Source organism: Cervus canadensis, chromosome 5 (assembly GCF_019320065.1).
Source record: "Cervus canadensis isolate Bull #8, Minnesota chromosome 5, ASM1932006v1, whole genome shotgun sequence".
NCBI classification, from domain to species: Eukaryota; Metazoa; Chordata; class Mammalia; order Artiodactyla; family Cervidae; genus Cervus; species Cervus canadensis.
In genome coordinates, this window is record NC_057390.1 from 68128536 (window position 1) to 68150704 (window position 22169).

A 22169-nucleotide genomic window follows, 5' to 3' on the forward strand; every position below is an offset into this window, starting at 1 on the left:
TTTTATTGTGCTTCACAGATATGTTTTTCACAAATGGAAATTTTATACCAACCTTGCATGGAGAGAGTCTGTCAATGCCGTTTTTTCAACAGCATGTGCACACTTCATGTCTCTGTGTCACATTTTCGTAACTCTTACAGTATTCCAAACTTTTTCACTATTGTTGTATTTGTTACTGTGATCTGTGATCAGGGATCTTTGATGTTGCTATTGTAATTGTTTTTAGCTGCTGAATCATGTCCATATAAGACTTCAAACTTGATAAATGTTTTGTGTGTTCTGACTGCTCCACTGACCAGCCATTGCCCCGTCTCTCTCCCTCTCCTCACACCTCCCTGTTTCCTGAGACAACCAACAATATTGAAATTAGGCCAGTTAATAACCCTATAGTGGCCTCCAAGTGTTCAAGTGAAAGGGTCGCACACCTCTCTCTCATATTTCAGGCTCCAATCAAAAGCTGGAAATGATTAAGCTCAGTGAGGAAGGCATGACTAAAGCAGAGAGAGGTTGAAAGATGGTCCTCTTGTGTCAAAGAGTTACCCAAGTTTTGACTGCCAAGGAAGAGTTCTTGAAGGAAATTAAAAGTTCACTCTGTGAACACATAAAATAGTAAGAAAGCAAAACAGTCTTATTGCTGATATGGAGAAAATTTTAGTGGTCTGGATGGAAGATCAAACCAATTACAATATTTCCTTAAACCAAAACCTAATCCAGAGCAAGGCCCTAATCTTTTCAATCCTGTGAAGGCTGAGATAGGTGAGGAAGCTGCAGAAGGAACGTTTGAAGCCAGCAGAGAGGTTGGTTCATGATATTTAAGGAAAGAAGCCATCTCCATAACATCAAAGTGCAAGGTGAAGCAGCCAGTGCTGATGTAGAAGCTGCAGCAGGTTATCCAGAAGATCTAGCTAAGATCATAAGAAGGTGGCTACACTAAACAGAAGACTGTCAGTGCAGACAAAGGAGCTGCATATTAGAAGATACCATCTAGCACTTGCATAGCTAGAGAGAAGTCAATGCCTGGCTTCAAAGGGCAGGCTGACTTTCTTGTTAGGGGCTAATGCATCTGGCCACTCAAAGTTGAAGCCAGTGCTCATGTACCGTTCTGAAAATCCTAGGTCTTTTAAGAATTAGGCTAAATCTACTCTGCCTGTGCTCTGTAAATGGAACAACAAAGCCTGGATATCAGCACATCTGTTTGCAACATTTATTTAAGCTCACTATTGAGACCTACTGCTCAGGGGGAAAAAAAAAAGAAAAAATCCTTTCAAAATATTAGTGTTCATTGACAGTGTACCTGGTCACCCAAGAGCTCTGATGAATATGTACACTGAGGTTAATGTTGTTTACAAAGAGATTAATGTTTCGAGATGCCTGCTAACACAGCATCCATTCTGCAGCTCATGAATCAAGGAGTAATCTCAACTTTGACATCTTATTATTTAAGTAATACATTCCATGAGGCTAAACCTGCCAGAGTGACTCCTCTGATGAATTTGGGCAGAGTTAATTTAAAATCTTCTGGAAAGGATTCACCATTCTAGATGCTGTTAAGAACATTTGTGATTCATAGGAAGAGGTCAAAATATTAATATTAACAGGAGTTTGGAAGAAGTTGATTCCAAACCTAACGAATGACTTTGAGGGTTTAAGACTTCAATGCAGATGTGGTAGAAATAGAAAAAGAACTAGAATTAGAAATGGAGCCTGAAATATGACTGAATTGCTGCAATCTCATGACAAAATTTGAACAGATGAGGAGCTGCTGCTTGTGGATGAGCAAAGAAAGTGGTTTCATGAGATGGAATCTACTCCTGGTAAAGATGCTATGAAGATTGTTTAAACAATAACAAAGGGGTTAGAATATTATATAAACTTAGTTGGTAAAGTAGCAGCAGGGTTTGAAAGGATTGACTCAAAACTTGAAAGAAGTTCTGCTGAAGGTAAAATGCTATCAGACAGCACTGCACACTGTAAAGAGAAATCGTTCATGAAAGGAAGAGTCAATTGATGTGGCAAACTTTATTGTTGTCCTAGTTTAAGAAATTGCCACAGCTATCTCACCCTGATCAGTCAGCAGCCATCAACATCGAGACAGGACACTCTACCAGCTAAAAGCTTATGACTCGCTGAAGGCTCAGATGATGGTTAGCATTTTTTAGCAATGAAGTATTTTTAACTAAGGTAGGTATGCTGTTTTTTTTAGATGTAATGCTATTGCACATTAATAGACTACAGTATAATATAAAGGTAACTTACATGCACTGGGAAATAAAAATTCATGTGACTCATTTTATTGAAATATTTGTTTTATTGTGCTGGTTGGGATCTGAATCAGAAATATCTCTGAGGTATGCTTGTAACTTTTTGTTGTTGTTATAACTTAGTATCCATTACTTCCTAAATATCACTGGATTTCTTCTTTGATCCATCAACTTAATTCTTTCTGAACTCTAAGGAAAAGAACACCATTATTTGGTTTTCCCACCTTACCGTCTTGGTTCAGCTTGCAAAATTCCAATGTTCTTCAAAAGTACAGCTACCAAAAATTATGTGAGAAATTATAAAAACATGAAATATAAATAATTCCAAGGGACACTGAATACATTTGTACATAATATCTTATATGGGTTTTGGAGTCAGACCAACCTTGGTTTGAATTCTGGCTCTGCCGTCTTTTACTGGGTGAACTTGGGTATGTTTTTTAATCTAATTCTCATTCTTCTCATCTGTGAAATGGAGATGAAAATAATAACCTTGTCTTGGGGTTATTGTAAGGATTAAGTGACTTAGCAGTCATAAGATGCTTAGTGCACTATTTGTCTTATAAGCACTCAAAGAATGGTATCTGAGGACTTCCCTGGTGGTCCAGTGGCTAAGACTCCATGCTGCCAGTTCAGGGGGCCCAGTTCCATCCCTGGTCAGGGAACAAAGATCCCACATGCTGCAATTAAGATCAAAGACCGTGCATGCCACAACTAAGACCTAGCACAGCCAAATAAATAAATATTTTTTAAAAAGAACAAGAAATGGTATCTGGCACTATTGATGTACATATATCTTAACAGCTGTTTGTTGGACACTTGGTGTGTATGGGCAAAGTCTTAGGCAGGGTGATACAGAAGCAGATGGGATACAGTCTATGAGAGATAGCAGGCATAGACTGCTAGAGAGTGGAGGCAGGGCAGCTAACCCACACAGTTACATTCAGACTCCAAGAGGGAGTAATAACTGAATTGAATTTTAAGGGACGCATATAGACTGGCTCCAAAAAGAAGCAGGGGAAAGAAATTTCCAACCATAGGGAATAGGGTATGCAAAGAGATTCAAAATACAAGTTAAATTTTAAGAATGAACATTTATCAGGACTTCTCTTGTGATCCATTGGTTAAGAATCAGAGGAATCGGGTGGAGAGGGAGGTGGGAGGGGGGATCGGGATGGGGAATACGTGTAAATCTATGGCTGACTCATATCAATGTATGACAAAACCCACTGAAATGTTGTGAAGTAATTAGCCTCCAACTAATAAAAAAATAAAAAAAATAAAAAAGAATCAGAGGAATCGGGTGGAGAGGGAGGTGGGAGGGGGGATCGGGATGGGGAATACATGTAAATCTATGGCTGACTCATATCAATGTATGACAAAACCCACTGAAATGTTGTGAAGTAATTAGCCTCCAACTAATAAAAAAATAAAGAGTCTGCCCTGCAATGCAGGGAGTGCAGGTTCGATTCCTGGTTAGTTAGGGAACTAGGATTCCACATTCCATGAAGCAACTAAGCCTGCACACCGCAACTACTAAGCCCATGTTTCACAACTGGAGAGTCTGTGCAGCACAGCAGAAAGATCCCCCATGACGCAGCAAAGGTCCTGCAGCCACATGAACACTTATCTATCATGACATTGTGTGGAGGCCACTGCTCTCCTGTGTAATATCACTTGGTGCCACAGTCAAAGGGAGTAGAGGAATGCAATGAACTACAGGTCTCTTTGAATACAGAACTTGCTGTTTTCTATGTTCATAAAAATGTTAAAAATATCTGTTATAGCTACTGAAGGTCCAGTATTATAGTCAAAATTGAGGAAAAATATCTAAAATATATAAAGAACTCACACAATTCAATAGCATATATATATATATATACACACACATAACTAAAAAATGGGCAGAAGTTCTGAATAGACATTTTTCCAAAGACCTATAGATGATCCACAGGTACATGAAAAGATGCTCAGTCACTAATGATGATCACTAATCGTGAAGAAAATGCAAATCAAAAGCACAATATATTATCATCTCACACCTGTTAGAGTGGCCATTATCAAAAAGACAAGAAATAAGCATTGGAGAAAAGGGAACCATTGTGCACTGTTGGTGGGAATGTAAATTGGTGCAGCCACTCTGAAAAACAGAATGGAGGTTCCTCAAAAAATTAAAAATAGAACTAACAACCTAAGGGCCCATTGATGTATGAACAGTTAAAGAAAATGTGGTTATACATATATACAATGGAATTATTATTCAGCCATAAGAAAAAAATTAAAATTTGCAACAATATAAATAGACCTGGATGCCATTATGCTAAGTGAAATAAGTCAGACAAATACCTTTTGATATCACTTATATGTGGGATCTGTAAAAAATTTTTTCAATTTAAAAACTAAGCTCATAAATACAAAGAATTGGCTATTGGTTGCCAGAGGTGGGGTTCAGAGGTGAGCAAAATGGGATGGGCTCTAAAGGAACAAACTTCCCATTATAAAAAAATTGTAAGGATGTAGTGTAACAAGGTGACTATAGTAAATAATACTATATTGCTAAGAGAGTAGGTTTTTTTTAAGTTTTCATTTAAAAAAATTGAAAGTTGATTGTCAAAAAAAGTAGTATTGAGTGGTTTAAAGACCATGGCAGTGGATTTCTAAGTCCAGAATTATAATTTAGGCTCATCCACCTAACAGCTGGACTTCCCGGGTGGCACATGTGGTAAAGAACCCACCTGCCAATGCAGGAGTCATAGGAGACGGTAAAGAATGTGTGGCTTAGCAGTAAAGAACCTGCCTTCAATGCAGGAGCCCCAGGACACATGGGTTCAATCCCTGGGTTGGGAAGATGCCCTGGAAAAGGAAATGGCAACCCACTCCAGTATTCTTGCTCGGAGAATCCCATGGACAGAGAAGCCTGGAGAGCCACAGTCCATAGACTCACAAAGAGTCAGACATGAATGAAGTGACTTAGCATACACACCAGCAGATGGCAAGAAGTAGCCTACAGATAATTACAATGGTGGTGACAGAAGTCATTTTGAAATTTAAAATGTACTATAATTAATTGGAAAAATAGAAAATAAAATATTGATTTTATAGTTATTTGTCACTATCATACTTTGCTTGTCTTCTTCAAAGAATTAAAACATTTTCATCAGGAACTTTGATAAATGCTTTGGCCTCAGTATTTCTTTCCTCATCCTACATACCTTTCTGCTATCCTGTCTTGTCCAGTCCCCCCTTACTGATCTCTCATAAACACATATATGTATTTCTCCTGCCCTCTCCTCTTGCAACTTGTAGTTCAAAAATTAGCTCATTCTGCACCTACCTATCCAAGCTTTTCTTCTTTCTCCAGGACTTTTCTTAGCTGGGAGTAAGGAGGTATGTAAGTGTATGTGTGTCTGTTTGTGTGCTCAGTCACATTAGTAGTGTCCAACTCTTTGCAACTCTGGACTGTAGCCCACCAGGCTCCTCTGTCCAAGGGGTTCTCCAGGCAACAATACTGGAGTGGGTTGCCGTCCCTTCCTCCAGGGGATCTTCCCAACCCGAGGATCAAGCCTGCATCTCTTATGTCTCCGGCATTCGCAGGTGGGTTCTTTACCACTAGCGCCACCTGGCAAGCCATATATATGTGTGTATATATATATATACCTATATATATGTATGTACGTATGTATGTATGTGTGTATGTATATGTGTATGTATACATATGTATGTATATATATATATTCAGAAGGAATAGTTGACATTAGCTGGTACTTTAAAGTTTTTAATCTTTGACCTATATGCCTCTCCTGGTGCCTTCTGTACTCAGTCCTCTATTGGAAGAGGACTCAATTTACATTGGAAGAACTATCTAAGCAGCTTTTACGGTACAGACCATTCGTTCAAAAATACTTACTTCTGGCTGTATTAGAATAAATAATACTAGACTTTATCTTACCACTGTAAACTACTAGAAAATGGGACATAACATATGAAGCAACTGTTTCTGATACTGGACAAACAGGAGTATTATCCAGAAGACTAATGAAACAAATAGAATGAGCCCCGGAAGCATGTTACCGACCATGGCACAAAGAGAAGGAGTTCAAGGAAAGCATGGTAGCATTTTCTCATGAGCTGAGAAAACCGAGTTTATAATTTAGGAAGACTACAGTGGCTAGAATTTATGGCAACACATACTGGGAAGGAGGAAACTAACCAGAGAAAGGTCCAGAAATCTGCATCGGAGTCCCTTAGATTCTATTACTAAATCCTCAATGGACATACATAGAAACTCCACAAAACTGGGGACTTCCTTGTTGGTCCAGTGGCTAAGACACTGTACTCCCAATGCAGGGAGCCCAGGTTTGATCCCCAGTCAGGGAACTAGATCCCACATGCCCCAACTAAGGATGCTGTGTGCCACAACTAAAACCTGGCACAGCCAAATAAATGTTTAAAAAAAAAGAAATGCCACAAAACTGGGCTCCTACTGGAGAGCTCTAAACTGAACATGTCCCAGAGATTATATAGGAATGGGAGGTGTTGAGTTCTGTCCAGCCAGAGACATTGTTGAACCCCTGGAGCATTCAGTAGAGACCCAATAAGGACCATTTATTGGATTTAGGAAAAGGGGTAAACTTGTCCTGAAGTAAAGGCTACTCTATACTCACTGTAACAACTCTTAAAAACAATCCTCAAAGGATCAAACAGACTCACAACTTAGCTGCCTGAAAAAACAAAGTTCAACCCTTTGGGAAAATACAACAAAATTAAGATACTCATTGACATAATAGTTGCAATGTTCACCATTCACTCAAAAGTTACTGTACATGTGCAAGATCAAGAAAATGTTATCAATAACCAAGAAATAAAAGTCAAAACCAACACAGAAACAACAAGGATAATGGAATTAGCAGAAAGGGATTTTAAAAGAGCCCTTATAAATATGCTCAGTGATTTAAAGAGGAACATGAATATACTGAGGAGAAAAGTGGAAGATGTATCAAGAAAGCAAATGGAGGTTTAAGAAATGAAAGATGTAATATCTGAAATGAAAAATTCACTGGAGGGGTTTATGAACAGATCACTGTGCTCAAAGACAGAATAGAGATTATCTAAACTGAAGTATCTGCATATCTGAGGTTATTTATCTGCATCTCAGATATGCAGATGACACCACCCTTATGGCAGAAAGTGAAGAGGAACTAAAAAGCCTCTTGGTGAAAGTGAAAGAGGAGAGTGAAAAAGTTGGCTTAAAGCTCAACATTCAGAAAACTAAGATCATGGCATCTGGTCCCATCACTTCATAGGAAATACATGGGGAAACAGTGGAAACAGTGGCTGACTTTATTTTTCTGGGCTGCAAAATCACTGCAGATGGTGATTGCAGCCATGAAATTAAAAGACACTTACTCCTTGGAAGGAAAGTTATGACCAACCTAGATAGCATATTAAAAAGCAGAGACATTACTTTGTCAACAAAGGTCTGTCTAGTCAAGGCTATGGTTTTTCCAGTGGTCATGTATGGATGTGAGAGTTGGACTGTGAAGAGAACTGAGCACCGAAAAATTGATGCTTTTGAACTGTGGTGTTGGAGAAGACTCTTGAGAGTCCCTTGGACTGCAAGCAGATCCAACCAGTCCATCCTAAAGGAGATCAGTCCTGGGTGTTCATTGGAAGGACTGACGTTGAAGCTGAAACTCCAATACTTTGGCCACCTCATGCAGAGTTGACTCATTGGAAAAGACCCTGAAGCTGGGAGGGATTGGGGGCAGGAGGAGAAGGGGACGGCAGAGGATGAGATGGCTGGATGGCATCACCAACTCGATGGACATGAGTTTGAGTAAACTCCGGGAGTTGGTGATGGACAGGGAGGCCTGGAGTGCTGCGATTCATGGGGTGGCAAAGAGTCGGACACAACTGACCGACTAAACTGAACTGAACTGAAACTGAAGCACAGAGGGAAAAAAATGACTGAGCAGAATGAACAAAGCTTCTATGATGTGAGACAAGCAGTGTATCATGTATGTAAATGGAATCTAAGAAGAAAAACAGTGGGAGAGGCACAAAAATATTTGAAGAAATAATGACTGAATTTTTTTCAAATGTTATAAAAAATATAAACACATAGATCTAAGAATTTCAATGAACCCCAAGAAGAATAAACAATATAAACCATAGCAAAGGACACTGTAATCAAATTCCTGCAAACCAATTATAAACAGAAACTCCTAAAAGTATCCAAAGAGAAAAATACACATTACATAACGGGAACAAAAATTGATTGCAGACTTCTTGTGGGAAACAATGCAAACCAGGGGGGGAAAAAAAAAAAAAGAAATCTTTCAAGTACTGGAAAAATAAACTGTCAACATAAAATCCTATATCCTTCAAATATGATGGGGAAATAAATACAAAAACAATAGTCAAGAGAATTTCTTACTAGAAACCTGCACTACAGTAAATACTGAAGGAAGTTCTTTAGGGGAAACTAAAATAATACTGGATGGAAATTCAGATGCACTCAAAGGCATGAAAAGCCCCAGAAGTGGTAAATCTTTGGGTAAGTGCAATGAGTTATTTTCTTCATTTCTTAATTTCTTTAAAAGGCAGTTGACAATTTAAATAAAAATAACACAATATTGTAAGATTTATATCATGTCAAAGTAAAATGTATGCCAATAATAGCACAAAGGTTAAGAAGGGGAAATGGAAGAATACTACTGTAAATTACATTTATAAGTAAAGTAGTAACATTGGGAAATAAACCAAGTTAAAGTGCATATTGTAAACCCTAGATCAGTCACTTCTTAAAAAATAGAAAAAGAGAGTCAATAACACATCACTGTTACTCCCTCAATCGTGTCCGACTCTTTGTGACCCCATGGGCTATAGCCCACCAGGCTCCTCTGTCCATGGAATTCTCCAGGCAAGAATACTGGAGTGGGTTGCCATTTCCTTCTCCAGAGTGTCTTCCCAACCCAGGGACTGAACTCAGGTCTTCTGTGTCTCCTGCACTGGCACACGGATTCTTTTACCACTGAGCCACCAGGGAAGTATAGTGAAGAAGAAACAGAGTACAATGAATTCAGAAGAAACTAGGGCAAGAGGAGAGAAGTGAGTGCTGTAATGTTGGGCAATGGTGTTGCTATGAAGAAAATTGTTGGGAAGCAGTTCTCCATAAATGTTTTCACGTTGCTGTGCGATCAGGACTTTCTGAGAAAGTCTGTTGGCACTTGGATTAAAGAATGTTTTTGAATGCCAAACAAAGCCTAAAAGTCAGAGACCTCTGGAGATATTTAGACTTTTCCTTGGATACATTTATTTACATTCTAGGGGTTATAAACCTAGAGGCCTACCCTTCCTTTCCCCTAAGAGGATTGGTTTACACTGCAGAGCAGAGGTCAGTAGGTCATGTTCTTCTTCCCCATCCCTCCCTCCCACCCTCGCTCTCTGCCCATCCCACCCTAGACGGCAGGAGGAGCAGCAGCTGTGGCGGTTGTCCTGCATCAGCTCCCAAAATTCATTATTTAAAGGTTTCTCTCATCACCTCACCCCAAGGGGGATTGGTACACAGAGAACTAACACAATTATGAGTAATTAAAAGCCTGGATCTGGTTCACATACTCAGTGCTTCTTGTCAGAATGAATGAATGAATACTTCACAAAAATTCAGTTAGGTACAGGTATCTCACCTGTAACGTGGTCTGGGAAGGCCTCTCCGAGGAGGTAACATTTGAGCAGAGTAGTGAATGAAATGCCATGGAAGACCATAACATGGAAGAAGACCATGACATGCTAAAGCTTTACTGGCTCTTCCAGTGCCTACATAGCATGCTTTTTCACACATAAGCAAAATTTAAATAAATAAGGGTCAAGTATATGACACGCTGAAACGCTGGCCACTTCTGACTAGAATATTGTTTATCTATTCTATAAATTCAAGAGTAGCTGTATCTTCAGACAAAATGACTTTTTAGCCACAGGCTTGTTTAGCCAGGAAAAGAGTTAGAAATGGAAATCAGTTAAGATGCATTTAAAGCCTAATTCATGTTTCATTTCTTTAAATAAATCTTAAGTGTATGTCTGCAAATGTAAGGTTAGGCTCCACAAAATGAAGTTTTAGTTTCGAGGCTAAGTTCTTTTTACAAGGGTAGAAATAGCTGTCACCAGCTTGGTTTGGGAATTATTCTTATGCTTGTAAATGTGACATACACAAATGCTGAGAAGAATAGATATGGGTGAAAAATACAGGCTGTAGGAATAATAAATGAGCATAATGAATGTTAACTGGGTAAAAACGAATGGTACAATCCCCTGTTACAGGGGTGTACCATGTATCAGAAGCTTGCAGCCTAAAAGAAGAAAGGATGGAATTCAAAAGCCAAAAAGCAACACATCCTTTGACTTTTGGCTGGAGTCAATATCAGTGTGACCTCTTTGGTCAAAAGGCTTCTCATCCCTGTTTCACCAGGTCATTCCTTCCTTCAGTATGAATCATCTGTGAGAATCTTTAACAGGGACGTCATTGTCAAGAAGTTAAAAGCAATTGATAAGTTGTTCTGATAATACCTGTCAGTGAAATAACTCAGAGTACAAAACCCAGGCATTTAAGGAGTTGACAAGTATTATTAAACCTGTTTTGCAAGAGAAGAATCTGGTTCAAAGAGGGAAAAGCTGTCAAAGGTAATGCAAGTCTGTAAGTGGCTCACGCCTGCCTTGTACAACTAAGCTCTAACTGCATGGCCTCTCATGGCCCAGGAGACTGGGGGGCCACCTCTAAACATTTATTGGTTGTTCCTTCTGTCCAACTTTGAAATATCATGACACTTTAAAGCTACAAATTTGTTTTAAATTCAAATATATTTCTTATAACTGGTTTTCTCCTTCATTCAGAAATTTGTACTATTTAAAATTTTAAATGGTAGCAACAGGGTATTTCTGCCAGTGTGTGCTCAGTGGTGTTCAACTCTGTGACTCTGTGGACTGTAGCCTGCCAGGCTGCTCTGCCCATGGAATTCTCTAGGCAAGAATACCGGAGTGGGTTGCCATTTCCTCCTCCAGAGAATGTTCCCCACCCAGGAATTGAACCCCAGTCTCCTACATTGGCAGGCAGATTATTTACCACTGAGCAACCTGGGATGCCCATATTTCTACCAGTACTACTTCCCTTTTTTTTTTTTTTCCTTTGAGTACTTATTTGAGTACAGTCTTTGACACCCTACTGAGAGCTCATGTTAGAATTGGGAAGAATCATGGTGATGCTTTCATACAGAGGACAGTACTTTGTGCAGGTTCTTTCATGAACCTGACCTTAATTTCATGGCTTTAATAAAGAAAAGAAAAAGATAGAAAAACCTAATTCAAAGTAAATTAGGATCTTTAATTCAGAAAGTCTTCTGCCCATTTGTAATTAAGTTTCTAGTTGCTCTCCAGTCCACTTTCCACTCTTTAACTCATTCACTTTTAAAAAAAATAATAAATCAGCAATAAACTGCCTTAATCTGGGTTCAGCAGAAAGCAGATCGATAAAACAAAGGCTTGAGTGCATGTCCTCTATGCTGGACTATAATCCAGGAAGCAAGAGCCAGAGAAAGTAAAGCCAAGAAGCAGAAGCGTCTATACCAAGATACTTGATGTATTTTAACAGATTTCTCTGTCCTGCAGGACAGCCCAGAACAGAAACAGAAACAGAAACCCTGAAATGGTGAGGGGGTCGCCCAAGGCAAGGTTCTGTTAGGTTGCACCTGCAAGAAGCCAGCTACAGGCAACTGGTGCTGGGATGCAGGGAGGCCAGATAAATCTGAAATAGTTACAAGTGGCTTCCCTCAAAACACAAAGATATTCTTGGTACATACAGTTCCGTGTACTTTTGCTCCCCACTCCCGTCTTTCTCATGGATATCTGTCATTAACATTTCATTTTCTATACATTTGCATATCATATGAGGATATATACATATTATCTTTTTCCTTTTAAGAAACATGAATCAGGTTATACTAATCTTATTCTGTAACATGTTTTTTTCACTCCTCTGTTATTTGCATCATGGTTAGATTTTATCTTGTCAGCAAGCTGATTTTGCCCTGTAGGAAGTTCATTGGAAAACACTGATTTAACATTTGTTGAATTAATGTCTGAATGTAAGAATGATAGTTACAGTTCTTGCTCATATTAATAGAAAAGGAATGCTGCCGATATTGGGAATGCAGTGGACAAGGTCTTGTAAAACATGGAATTGTTATTGCCAGACAATTGAACAGTCATCCCAGCCTCCTCTTCCCCATTCGTCAACACCTCCACATCTTCAAATAAGAAGAAACAAAGGATGCCATACAAGGGAGACATGGAAAAGAGATGTAGGTGAGGAAATACTCACCTTCCCTCTACCTTTCTCAGTTCTTGACTGAGACCCCTGTAGTGAAAGACAGATTAGCAAGAGGAAAACAGAAATTCAGTAACATGTATCCCTCAGATATACATGGGAGATATCCAGGGGAAGAAATGAATCTACAAGGTGACTTAGAATTTGGGATTAAATAACATCTTAATAGGGAAGGGAGAGGGGAGTGGTAGGTCTCTTCATTGTTTTTAGTCTCTACATCATGTCTGACTCTTTTGCGACCCCATGGACTGTAGCCCACCAGGCTCCTCTGTCCATGGAATTTTCCAGGCAAGAATGCTGAAGTGGGTTGCCATTTCCTCCTCCAGGGGATCTTCATGGACCAGGGATCAAACCCACGTCTCCTGCATTGACAGGTGTATTCTTTACCACTGAGTTACCTGGAAAGCCTGGTAGAACCCTTAGGGGAGAGTAAATGATTTTTAGGACAGACTGATGGCAGTCCTGGGTGTTCATTGGAAGGACTGATGTCGAAGCTGAAACTCCAATACTTTAGCCACCTGATGCGAAGATCTGACTCATTTGAAAAGACCCTGATGCTGGGAAAGATTGAGGGCAGGAGAAAAAAAAAAAAAAAAAAAAAAAAAGATTGAGGGCAGGAGGAGAGGGGACGACGGAGGATGAGATGGTTGGATGGCATCACCGACTCAATGGACATGGGTTTGAGTAAACTCCGGGAGTTGGTGATGGACAGGGAGGCCTGGCGTGCTGCAGTTCATGGGGTCACAAAGATTCGGACACAACTGAGCAACTGAACTGAAATGAACCGATGGTCCTTAGAAAAATAGATGGGAGGTGTGACAGTCTGTGAGAAAGGCTCTCTAGGCATGGTATTGACTTCTCCTTTCCTGTGACAAGAGTCCATCCCGTCTGGTTGATCAAACTCCAGGAAGGGGGTTGATGGCAGCTGAGTTCCTATAGGCAGATAAGGGAGTTCAGGGCAAACCTCTCCCTGCATCTGCTGGTTTTCAAGTGCCCACAACTCCAGATAACATGCCAAAGCAGCACATTTTGCAGTGGCATGTCCTCAACTCCTACAGTTGTATTTTGGGGTGGCATATTCTGCTGCCCTTCGGAGACAAGAGGAGACTCTTACAAAGGTTCATCCAGTCAGCAAATGGGGATAAGATGGTACAGACATTGGTCCCTGTCCTCGTGCTGGAAAAGGTGACAACTGAGGGGAGGAAGAGATAAGAGTAGAACAGAGATGCAGGCAGAAAAGAAAATAGTAGCATTCCAAAGGAGTGAGAAATTTAAGTGATGGCTAAATCAGTACAGTGCTTGTGTTAGTATAAGTTGTTTAGAAATAAGTTTAAATCTCAGCCATCTGCTCCCACGTCAAACACATACACGCTGTACCGTTGACTTCACTCCTCCCCCACAAACACGTACATCCCAATAATAATCTGGTGATATGTTTTTCATGATTTCCCACAGTTGATAATAAAAAATACACTTAATTCAAACCAGTGAATTGTGACCCAGATCTAAGTATAAATATAGTGGAAGTCATAAGTTTCTTTAGTGACAGTCTTACTAATTAAGTTATTTCGGCCTGTTTTTAGCCACATTGGATACTTTTTTCTTTTTAAGGTTGTTATGAATGTTGTTTGTAGCAGCATCAATAAGCCAAGAATTCACACAGTTACTCAATCACACAGATTACTCATCATTGCCTGTTCATAACAGAATCCTAAAGTGCTTAAGATTTCTGATGCAAATCAAACTCTCATCATCACTTGTCATTGCTAAATTAAATGACAGGATAATAACATTACATTAAGAGCATTTTTCTCTTGATTGAGTACCTTTTTCAGAAGTGAACCTTGTAGATGTATATTTTTTCCATCGGTACTATAAATGCATTTAGAGTCCAAGATAAAAATAGAATTGAAAAGGGGAGGAGTAGAGTGGGATGTTTTCAAATTATTGATGAGTCTCTTTTGAATCTCAAATAACCATATTTGACAGGGCATTGCTAGGGAACCAAGCAATGTTTTAGCCCAATTTATTGAGACTTTTATAACTTCATAAGGGAGGTTCATGGGTCAAACTTGGTTTTTATTGACATGATCATGTGTTCCTGGCATCAGTCATATGTCATCCCATTGCAAATAGGCTGTTAGGGACCTGGAGGAACTGCACTGTTCTGTTACTCTAATACAGTAAGATACTGTCTTCTGTTAGCTTGCAGCCTATGTGGGAAATGAATATAAATTTCTAACCTGCTAAAGCAGAGTAGGTTCTCAGTTGACTTATTGTGGACTTATCTCTTGGCCTTTCTTTCTTGTCTAAACCTAGTTAATGCCTGCTCTCTCTCCCCACTGGCTCCAGGCCCTAGTAGTAAAGGATTCACCTGCTAATGTAGGAGACCCAGGTTCAATCCCTGGGTTGGGAAGATCCCCTGGAAGAGAGCATGGCAACCCACTCCAATATTCTTGCCTGGAGAACCCCATGGACAAAGGAGCCTGGTGGGCTACGGTCTGTAGGGTCGCAAAGAGTTGGACATGACTAAAGCGACCTAGCACACACGCGCACAGCCCTTGGCCCACTTCTTTGTGGCCAGCTGAGCAGTCCTCATGCCACTGGAGTCTATCTTCTCTACTTGTCCCTATACCCAGAACTCTTTCTCCTTTTAAAGTTGTCTATTCTTCAAAGGTACTGTTTCCTCACATCTTACATCTTTAATGTTATCCTAGAGAAAGTCTTTTACGCTTTCTGCCTCACTTAATACCATCCTCACTAGGCAGTAACATGTCAGTAAAACTCCTTAGCACTTGGAGACGTCAGAGAAGGTACAAACTGAAAGAAGATTGGCTTTGAGTTGACAATAATTGAATCTGGGTGATAGGTACATGGGGCTAGGGGAAGTCATTATAACATTTTCTATAGTTTTATGTTTGGAATTTTCTATAGTAAAAATTTTAAACTAAGATCTTTAGAATCCTTCTTTTTTTTTTTTTTTTTTTTTTTTTTTTTTTTTTTTTTTTTTTTTTTTTTTTTTGATTAATGCTCTTTTTGAGTCAGTGCATGAAATGGATGGTATACAAGATGGACTAGGACTAAAACCTAATCCTGCCATCTAAATACCCTACTTCCACCCCACCCCCAAGGAAACAAATAAGATTCTTCCCTGCCTGGATTTGCAACTTCCCTCTTCTCCTTAGGTCCTGCACATGGTTACCAGAATTATAGCACACTTCCTCCTTCTTGTAAGTGACTAGATAAACCTGTACAGAACACATTAACTTGGTCCCATTTATTAAGTCCCACTGTGAATAAAGTTCTGTGTTGGGCACTGGGAAGGGGGAATATGAAGTTACTTCCCTCTTAGAGGTCCACGAGAAGGAAAACAGAGGCACCCATAACAACCCTGAGGCAGTACAGACTCTTAAGAGTTGTGCCCTGAAGTAGAGCTACAGCAGTTTGAGAGCGAGGAATTTTGTCAAACAGATGACTTCTTGATAGTGATACAAACTACTGAATATTATCTTCAAGGAAAAGAGAATTTTTTTTGCTCCTGTTTGCAGTTCTGGCTGCTAAGACCAGGGCTCCATCAGATAAACTTCCCTCTGTCTTCTGAAAAACTCAAATTGACTGCAGTTACCAATGTGCTTTTTTCCCCTCTTTTTCTTTTAAATTATAGCCTTACTTCTCGTCTGCCAAAAACTGGAGAAACCATCCATGGACATAAGTTTTTTATTGGCTTTGGAGGGAAAGGTGCCAACCAGTGTGTCCAAGCTGCTAGGCTTGGAGCAAAGACATCCATGGTATGCAAGGTAAGCATAAAGTACAGTGAAGAGGGTTCTAGAGGCAAGAACCTGGTTAAGACATGAGCTCGTTTTTTTTATAAACTATTTAAAATGAGCAATTCAGTGGCATTTAGTATATTCACAGTGTTATACAACCACCATATCTATCTAGTTCCAGAACATTTCCATCATTTCAAAGTAAAACTTCTTACCCATTAAGCAGTTTCTCCCCATTCCCCCTCCCCTCAGCCCCTGGCAACCACCAGTCTGCCTTCTGTCTCTATGGATTTATCTATTCTGGATATTTCCTATAAATGGAATCATATGATATGTGACATTTTGTGTCTGGCTTCTTTTACTGAGCATAATGTTTTCAAGGTTCATCTACCTTATAACATGTATCAGTACTTTTATTCCTTTTGTGGCTGAATAATATTCCATTGTATATACCAGTCTGTTTATCCATGTATCTGTTGATGGGCTGTTCCCACCTTTTGGCTGTTGTGAACAGTGCTGCTATAAACACGTACATGTACATGCATGTTTAAGTAGCTGTATGGGCCTTTGAGAGGCTCATTGTTTTTAAAGATTTAAATAGGAGAGAGTAATCTTCCTTGTCCTTTGTATTAGTTTCTACCCACTGAATCCTCTGGGAAGTAGCAATCCTCAAATAACTTAATGCTGCATTCCCTGAATTTAACAAGTTTATAACTGGAATGTGAGAAGTGAGGGGAATTAGCCTACTCTGTTGGGTTCCTGTGGTCCAGCTTCTAAACAACGGCATGAATCATCTTGTTTTTAGCAAGTTTCACTCCAGCAGCATGGCTTTTGGAAACTTGGTCTAATAACTGGTGGTTTCCTCACCTCTAAGCTGTTTTCTTCTAATGCTATATCTCAGATCAGAATGGAATCTGGGCCTTAATGAACTGCACATACTGATCTTTAGTTCTGTTTTCAGGTATATTAAGAAAAGACATGTAAAATATGGAAATCCTGTTTCTAGCCATTCTACTGAAATTATTAAAAATAAAACAAAATTGGCTGCCAAAGTTTCCATTTTTGCATCTTTAATGAAATTTTAAGATGCTAGCTAGCATTATTGGTATAACGGGAAAAGTCATTTATTTGCTTTAGGAAAGCTAGCTAGGGTCTGCACAGTAGAGGATAAGAAAAACAGGAGAAATTTAAAAGAATAATCTCTCTCCTGTGAGCTGGGTAGATTTTACCAAAATTTCTCTGAAATGTCATTTCCCATTGTATACAGCACTTTTCTCTCCACAGGAGTCTTTAAATGATGTATAAAGTATACAATTATCACTTCATCTGCTAAGGAACTATATCTTTATTCTAATTGATGATATAATTCTTACCTGGCTATTTGGTCAAAAACATCACATGAAGCACAAAATTCAAATTAAGAAACCTTCACTTGCTAAGGCTGAGCTCTTTAATATTTTTAAAATATCAATTAGTAATTAATTATTGATGACCTATTATGTGCTAAGAATTATGGGACTGGGAGAAGGAGCTGATTAAAAGTATTAGGCCTGACCCATCCTATACCTGATTAGAATTGGGGGTTTGGGGAACAATCAGATGGTGTAGGATTTAAGTGGGGCTTGGGAAGTGAAAAGAGGATGGTATCATTTCCTGGCTGGGAAACCTGGACAGAGAATTAGTACTGGTATTGGAAGAAAGTTACCAAAAATGGGTACCCTGGGCAGAGGGGAGTCCCCTAGAGTTGGAGATATGAAAGGAGAGTTTAGAGAACCCCCTGTTGGAGGCTTTATAAAAGCTATTCCTGTAGCCCATTAAAGTAAAAAATGGATGTCCCCTGCAATCTCATCCAACTCAAAGATTTTGAGGTTGGTTTTATTTTAGGTCTGTTGAACTTAAGGCAAAGAGAAATGCAAAATAGAAACATTTGAATTGTGGAATGGAACTTTGGAAATGAATCATTAAACCATAGGAGTGGAGGTGAGCAGAATGGAAGACAGAGGGCTGTATTTTGGGAAATGCTCCAGTAAGAAGGTTGATTAAACAGTGGTGCTGTTTGTTTTATTCTGGTCTGTGTGTGATGGTTATGTGAGCACCTGTACCATTCTGAAAGTTCTTTATGTCTACAGTGCCTGATCTAGTCGTCTGTTGTTTAGCCCCACAGTGAAATTTACCCTGATTGTCTGTACTGAAAGGACATGGAAACATGGCCTCATCTAAAACCTGTACAAGTTTACTTTGCTTAGAAACCCTGAGGGACCTTTAGATGTAGATTTATTTAAGCTTAAACAAATTGCATCGTATTCTTAGGCTTCTTAAAAATAAAAATAAAATATCCTTTGTAATAAGAGTTATTGTTAACCATTAATCATAATATTTCATTCAATTGTGAGGTATATTTTTATTGAGCAAATTAACCTAACTGCCTTATAGCAGTTTCTTAAAGATAACAAATTCCAAGTAGAAAACCAAAATCATTAAATTACTCAAGATAAAAATGAACAGATGAAGCAAAAGAAAAACAGGTAGAAAATGTTCTATGGCTTTCTTAGCAACATTAACCTCTCTACTACGGCCTTGCAACAAGCTCAGATTCGAGTTCTGACGAAGGAACACTGTTTGATGACACAGGTACAGCTTACACTGAACTCAGGAGAAATGTCTGTCAGTTGTGATGAGGGCGGCTAAACAAGAATCCATCAACATGGGTACAGTGATACATGTGTAATGAAAGACTTCCACAAGTTAAGAGTTGTGCAGTCAGTACTCAACTGAGTCATGGCCAAGGTCATGGTCCAAGGATAATTGGAGGTGATGTTTTGACATTAAAAATTCAGGCAGATATAGAAAATGAAGGTCTACTTGTCAGGGCAAAAAGCCTGTTAGGACACATTGCATCGGACCTCACCTGATTTAAGTATTTCCTCTTCCTCCATTCCACTGAAGCCAAATGTTAGAAGGAAGTTATGTCTAAACATCAAAAACCAGCAGCTCAGGAGGACCATGGTAGGATAAACAGCTCAAGGTTCAATGACCCAGCATGAGCCCAGGGTCCTTGCTTCCCAAGGGTAGAAAGAAGCCATGAGCAGGTGTGGACCCTGACAACCCACGCAGCAAATCAGCAAACAGGGAGGACCTTCACAAATTACCTGGTCTCGCCTCCTTCACACAATGGGATAGTCTAAACTGTCATATAAGTCATATAAACTGTCATATAACTATCAATAATCTATTTTCTCTTAAGGATGGTCAGATTCATATGCACACTACTATATTTAAAATAGATAACCAACAAGGACCTACTGCACAGCACAGAGAACTCTGCTCAGTATTCTGTAATAACCTAAATGGGAAAAGAATTTGAATAGATACATGTATGTGTATACACTGAACGCTTTGATGTACACCTGAAACTAACCCAACATTTTTTAATCACTGTGCTCAAATATAAAAATTTTTTATTTTTTAAAGGCATAAAGGTCTGTGACAGAGGCAGTAAGTTAGAGCAGTTCTACTCAAAATCTGGTCCTCAGGGCAACCTGTCACTGATTAGGACAGTACAGAAACTTGAGAGTAAGCAGTTAGGAGCATTTTCAGCAATCTGAAGGTACCGTTATAGCTATTGAATATAACAGTAATAAATTAGGCCTTGTATTTTATATGACTCGTATTTTTATTTTACTGTTATATTTTAAAAATTATTAGTTCATAATGTATAGAAAATGAAAAAAAGGAAAAAAAAAAACAGAAACCTGATCCTTGACCATAAAAAACTTGAAAAGCAATGTATCCATCACGTTAGCCATAAAAGTACCCTTCTAAATGTTAGATCGTGTGCTAAGTTGCTTCAGTTATGTCCAGCTCTTTGCGACCCTATGGACTGTAGCCCACCAGTCTCCTCTGTCCATGGGATTCTCTAGGCAAGAATACTGGAGTGGGTAGCCATGCCCTCCTCCAGGGGATCTTCTGACCCAGGGATCAAACCTAAGTCTCTTATATAAGTCTTCTGCATTGGCAGGCGGGTTCTTTACCACTAGTGTCACCTGAGAAGCCCTCTATGTTAGATTACTGTGGGACAATCCACTGATTGTGCACTGAGATTTTAATCTTCAAAGATCAAAACCTAAGTCACCAGGCCTTTATAGATAATATACATAATGAAGTGAAATCTCTTTTCTGAACTCTGTTGAAAGACAACTGGCTAAAATTAGTTGGCTGTATTGATAGAAATGCATGTTCAAACACTAGGATCCTATGACCCTAACCAACATGACTCATATAGGAAGAATGGAAGAAACAGTTGGATTATCACAAACCCACCACCACTCTCAGATAAGCAGGCCTGATAATGTAGATTGAAACATTAACTTTGCATGTTAAAAGCCATCATTCAGTAAGGGTAAACACCCATTTATCTAGGATTTAAACAACCAGACAGCATAAACTGGAATTTTATGTATTCTTCTTTCATCTTTTATGATAAAGCCACAAATGACAAGTTACAAAATTACTATGAGGGTTTTCCTCCAAAAAAAAGCAACTGCTGAGTTTTGTTATGTGACAACAAATGCAGCTTATAGTCTCTTCAACATGCTGTTCATTGTGACCCTCAGGCACTGAAAAGCCACAAAATCTCTTGAATCACAAAGATTAAATTATGTTCAACTTAGATTTACTGTTAATTGTATCTTCATGTATTCTAACTTTGAAACTCAGGAACCTGTTTTAATACATGTGATCATTTTTTTAGCAGTATATATCATTTCATGTGTCCCTGGGTATGCTATCTTGGTCCCCTGTTTCATTTACCTCAAGTATATGTTGATGGGTGCAATTACTAGATATTTTCTGCCATTCAAGGATTCTAAGCAGCCCATCATTCCTCACCCATTTGACAGTGTTGGTTATCATGACCGCACTAACCGCAGTTACTCTCCTCATCACTGGTCATATAGCTATGGACTGTGGAAGCCGCTAAGTGGCCCTCCCTCAATGCAGAGAGATATTTCCAGTCCTCGGAGTGAATGAAGCACCTCAGTGCCCTCAGCATGAAGAACTGCTCTTGTTCCCAACACCATCCAGCCCTTTACTTTTCCATGATCCTAATTCACATCCCTCCACAGCCGCACTGTCCAATACACTAGCCACTGGCCACATTTGGCTATTTATATCTCAACGTAATTCAAGTGAAATTAAAAATTGAGTTCTTCATCAGAAAGAGAAAAATAAATATCATATATTAACACTTATGTATGGAATCTAGAAAGATGATACTGATGAACCTATCTGCAAGGCAGCAATGGAGATGCAAACATAAGAGAATAGACTTCTGGACACAGGGGGACAGAGGGTGGGAAGGAGGGGGTGGAACAAATGGAGGTAGCATGGAAGCATATACAGTAACATTTGTAAAATAGATAGCCAGTGGGAATTGGCAGTATGACCCAGGGAACTCAGACAGGGCTCTGTGACAACCTAGTGGGGTGGGATGGGGAGGGAGGTAGCAGGGAGGCTCCAGAGGATTGGACATATGTATACCTATAGCTGATCCATTTTGATGTATGGCAGAAACCAACACAACATTGTAATTATCCTTCAATTAAAAATAAAGAAAAAAAATGAGTTCCTCAGTCATGCTGGCTACATTTTCAAGTGTCTGTATTGGGCAGCACAGATATAGAACATTTCATGATTGCAGAAAGTTCCATTCTACAATGTTCAGGTAGGGCTGAAACCTGGGATTTCCTGAAGAGCACCTGGGTT

At 39.2% G+C, this 22169-nt stretch overlaps 1 protein-coding gene across 3 annotated transcripts in view; it reads left to right on the forward strand.

The window, feature by feature from the left end:
* Window positions 1-22169, forward strand: part of RBKS (ribokinase) — a 128346-nt gene that overhangs the window by 14223 nt on the left and 91954 nt on the right. For all 3 annotated transcript variants that reach the window (XM_043469052.1, XM_043469054.1, XM_043469053.1), the window contains exon 2: window positions 16304-16436. In XM_043469052.1, the coding sequence (XP_043324987.1) occupies window positions 16304-16436 (133 nt within the window). The remainder of the gene's footprint in view (window positions 1-16303; window positions 16437-22169) is intronic.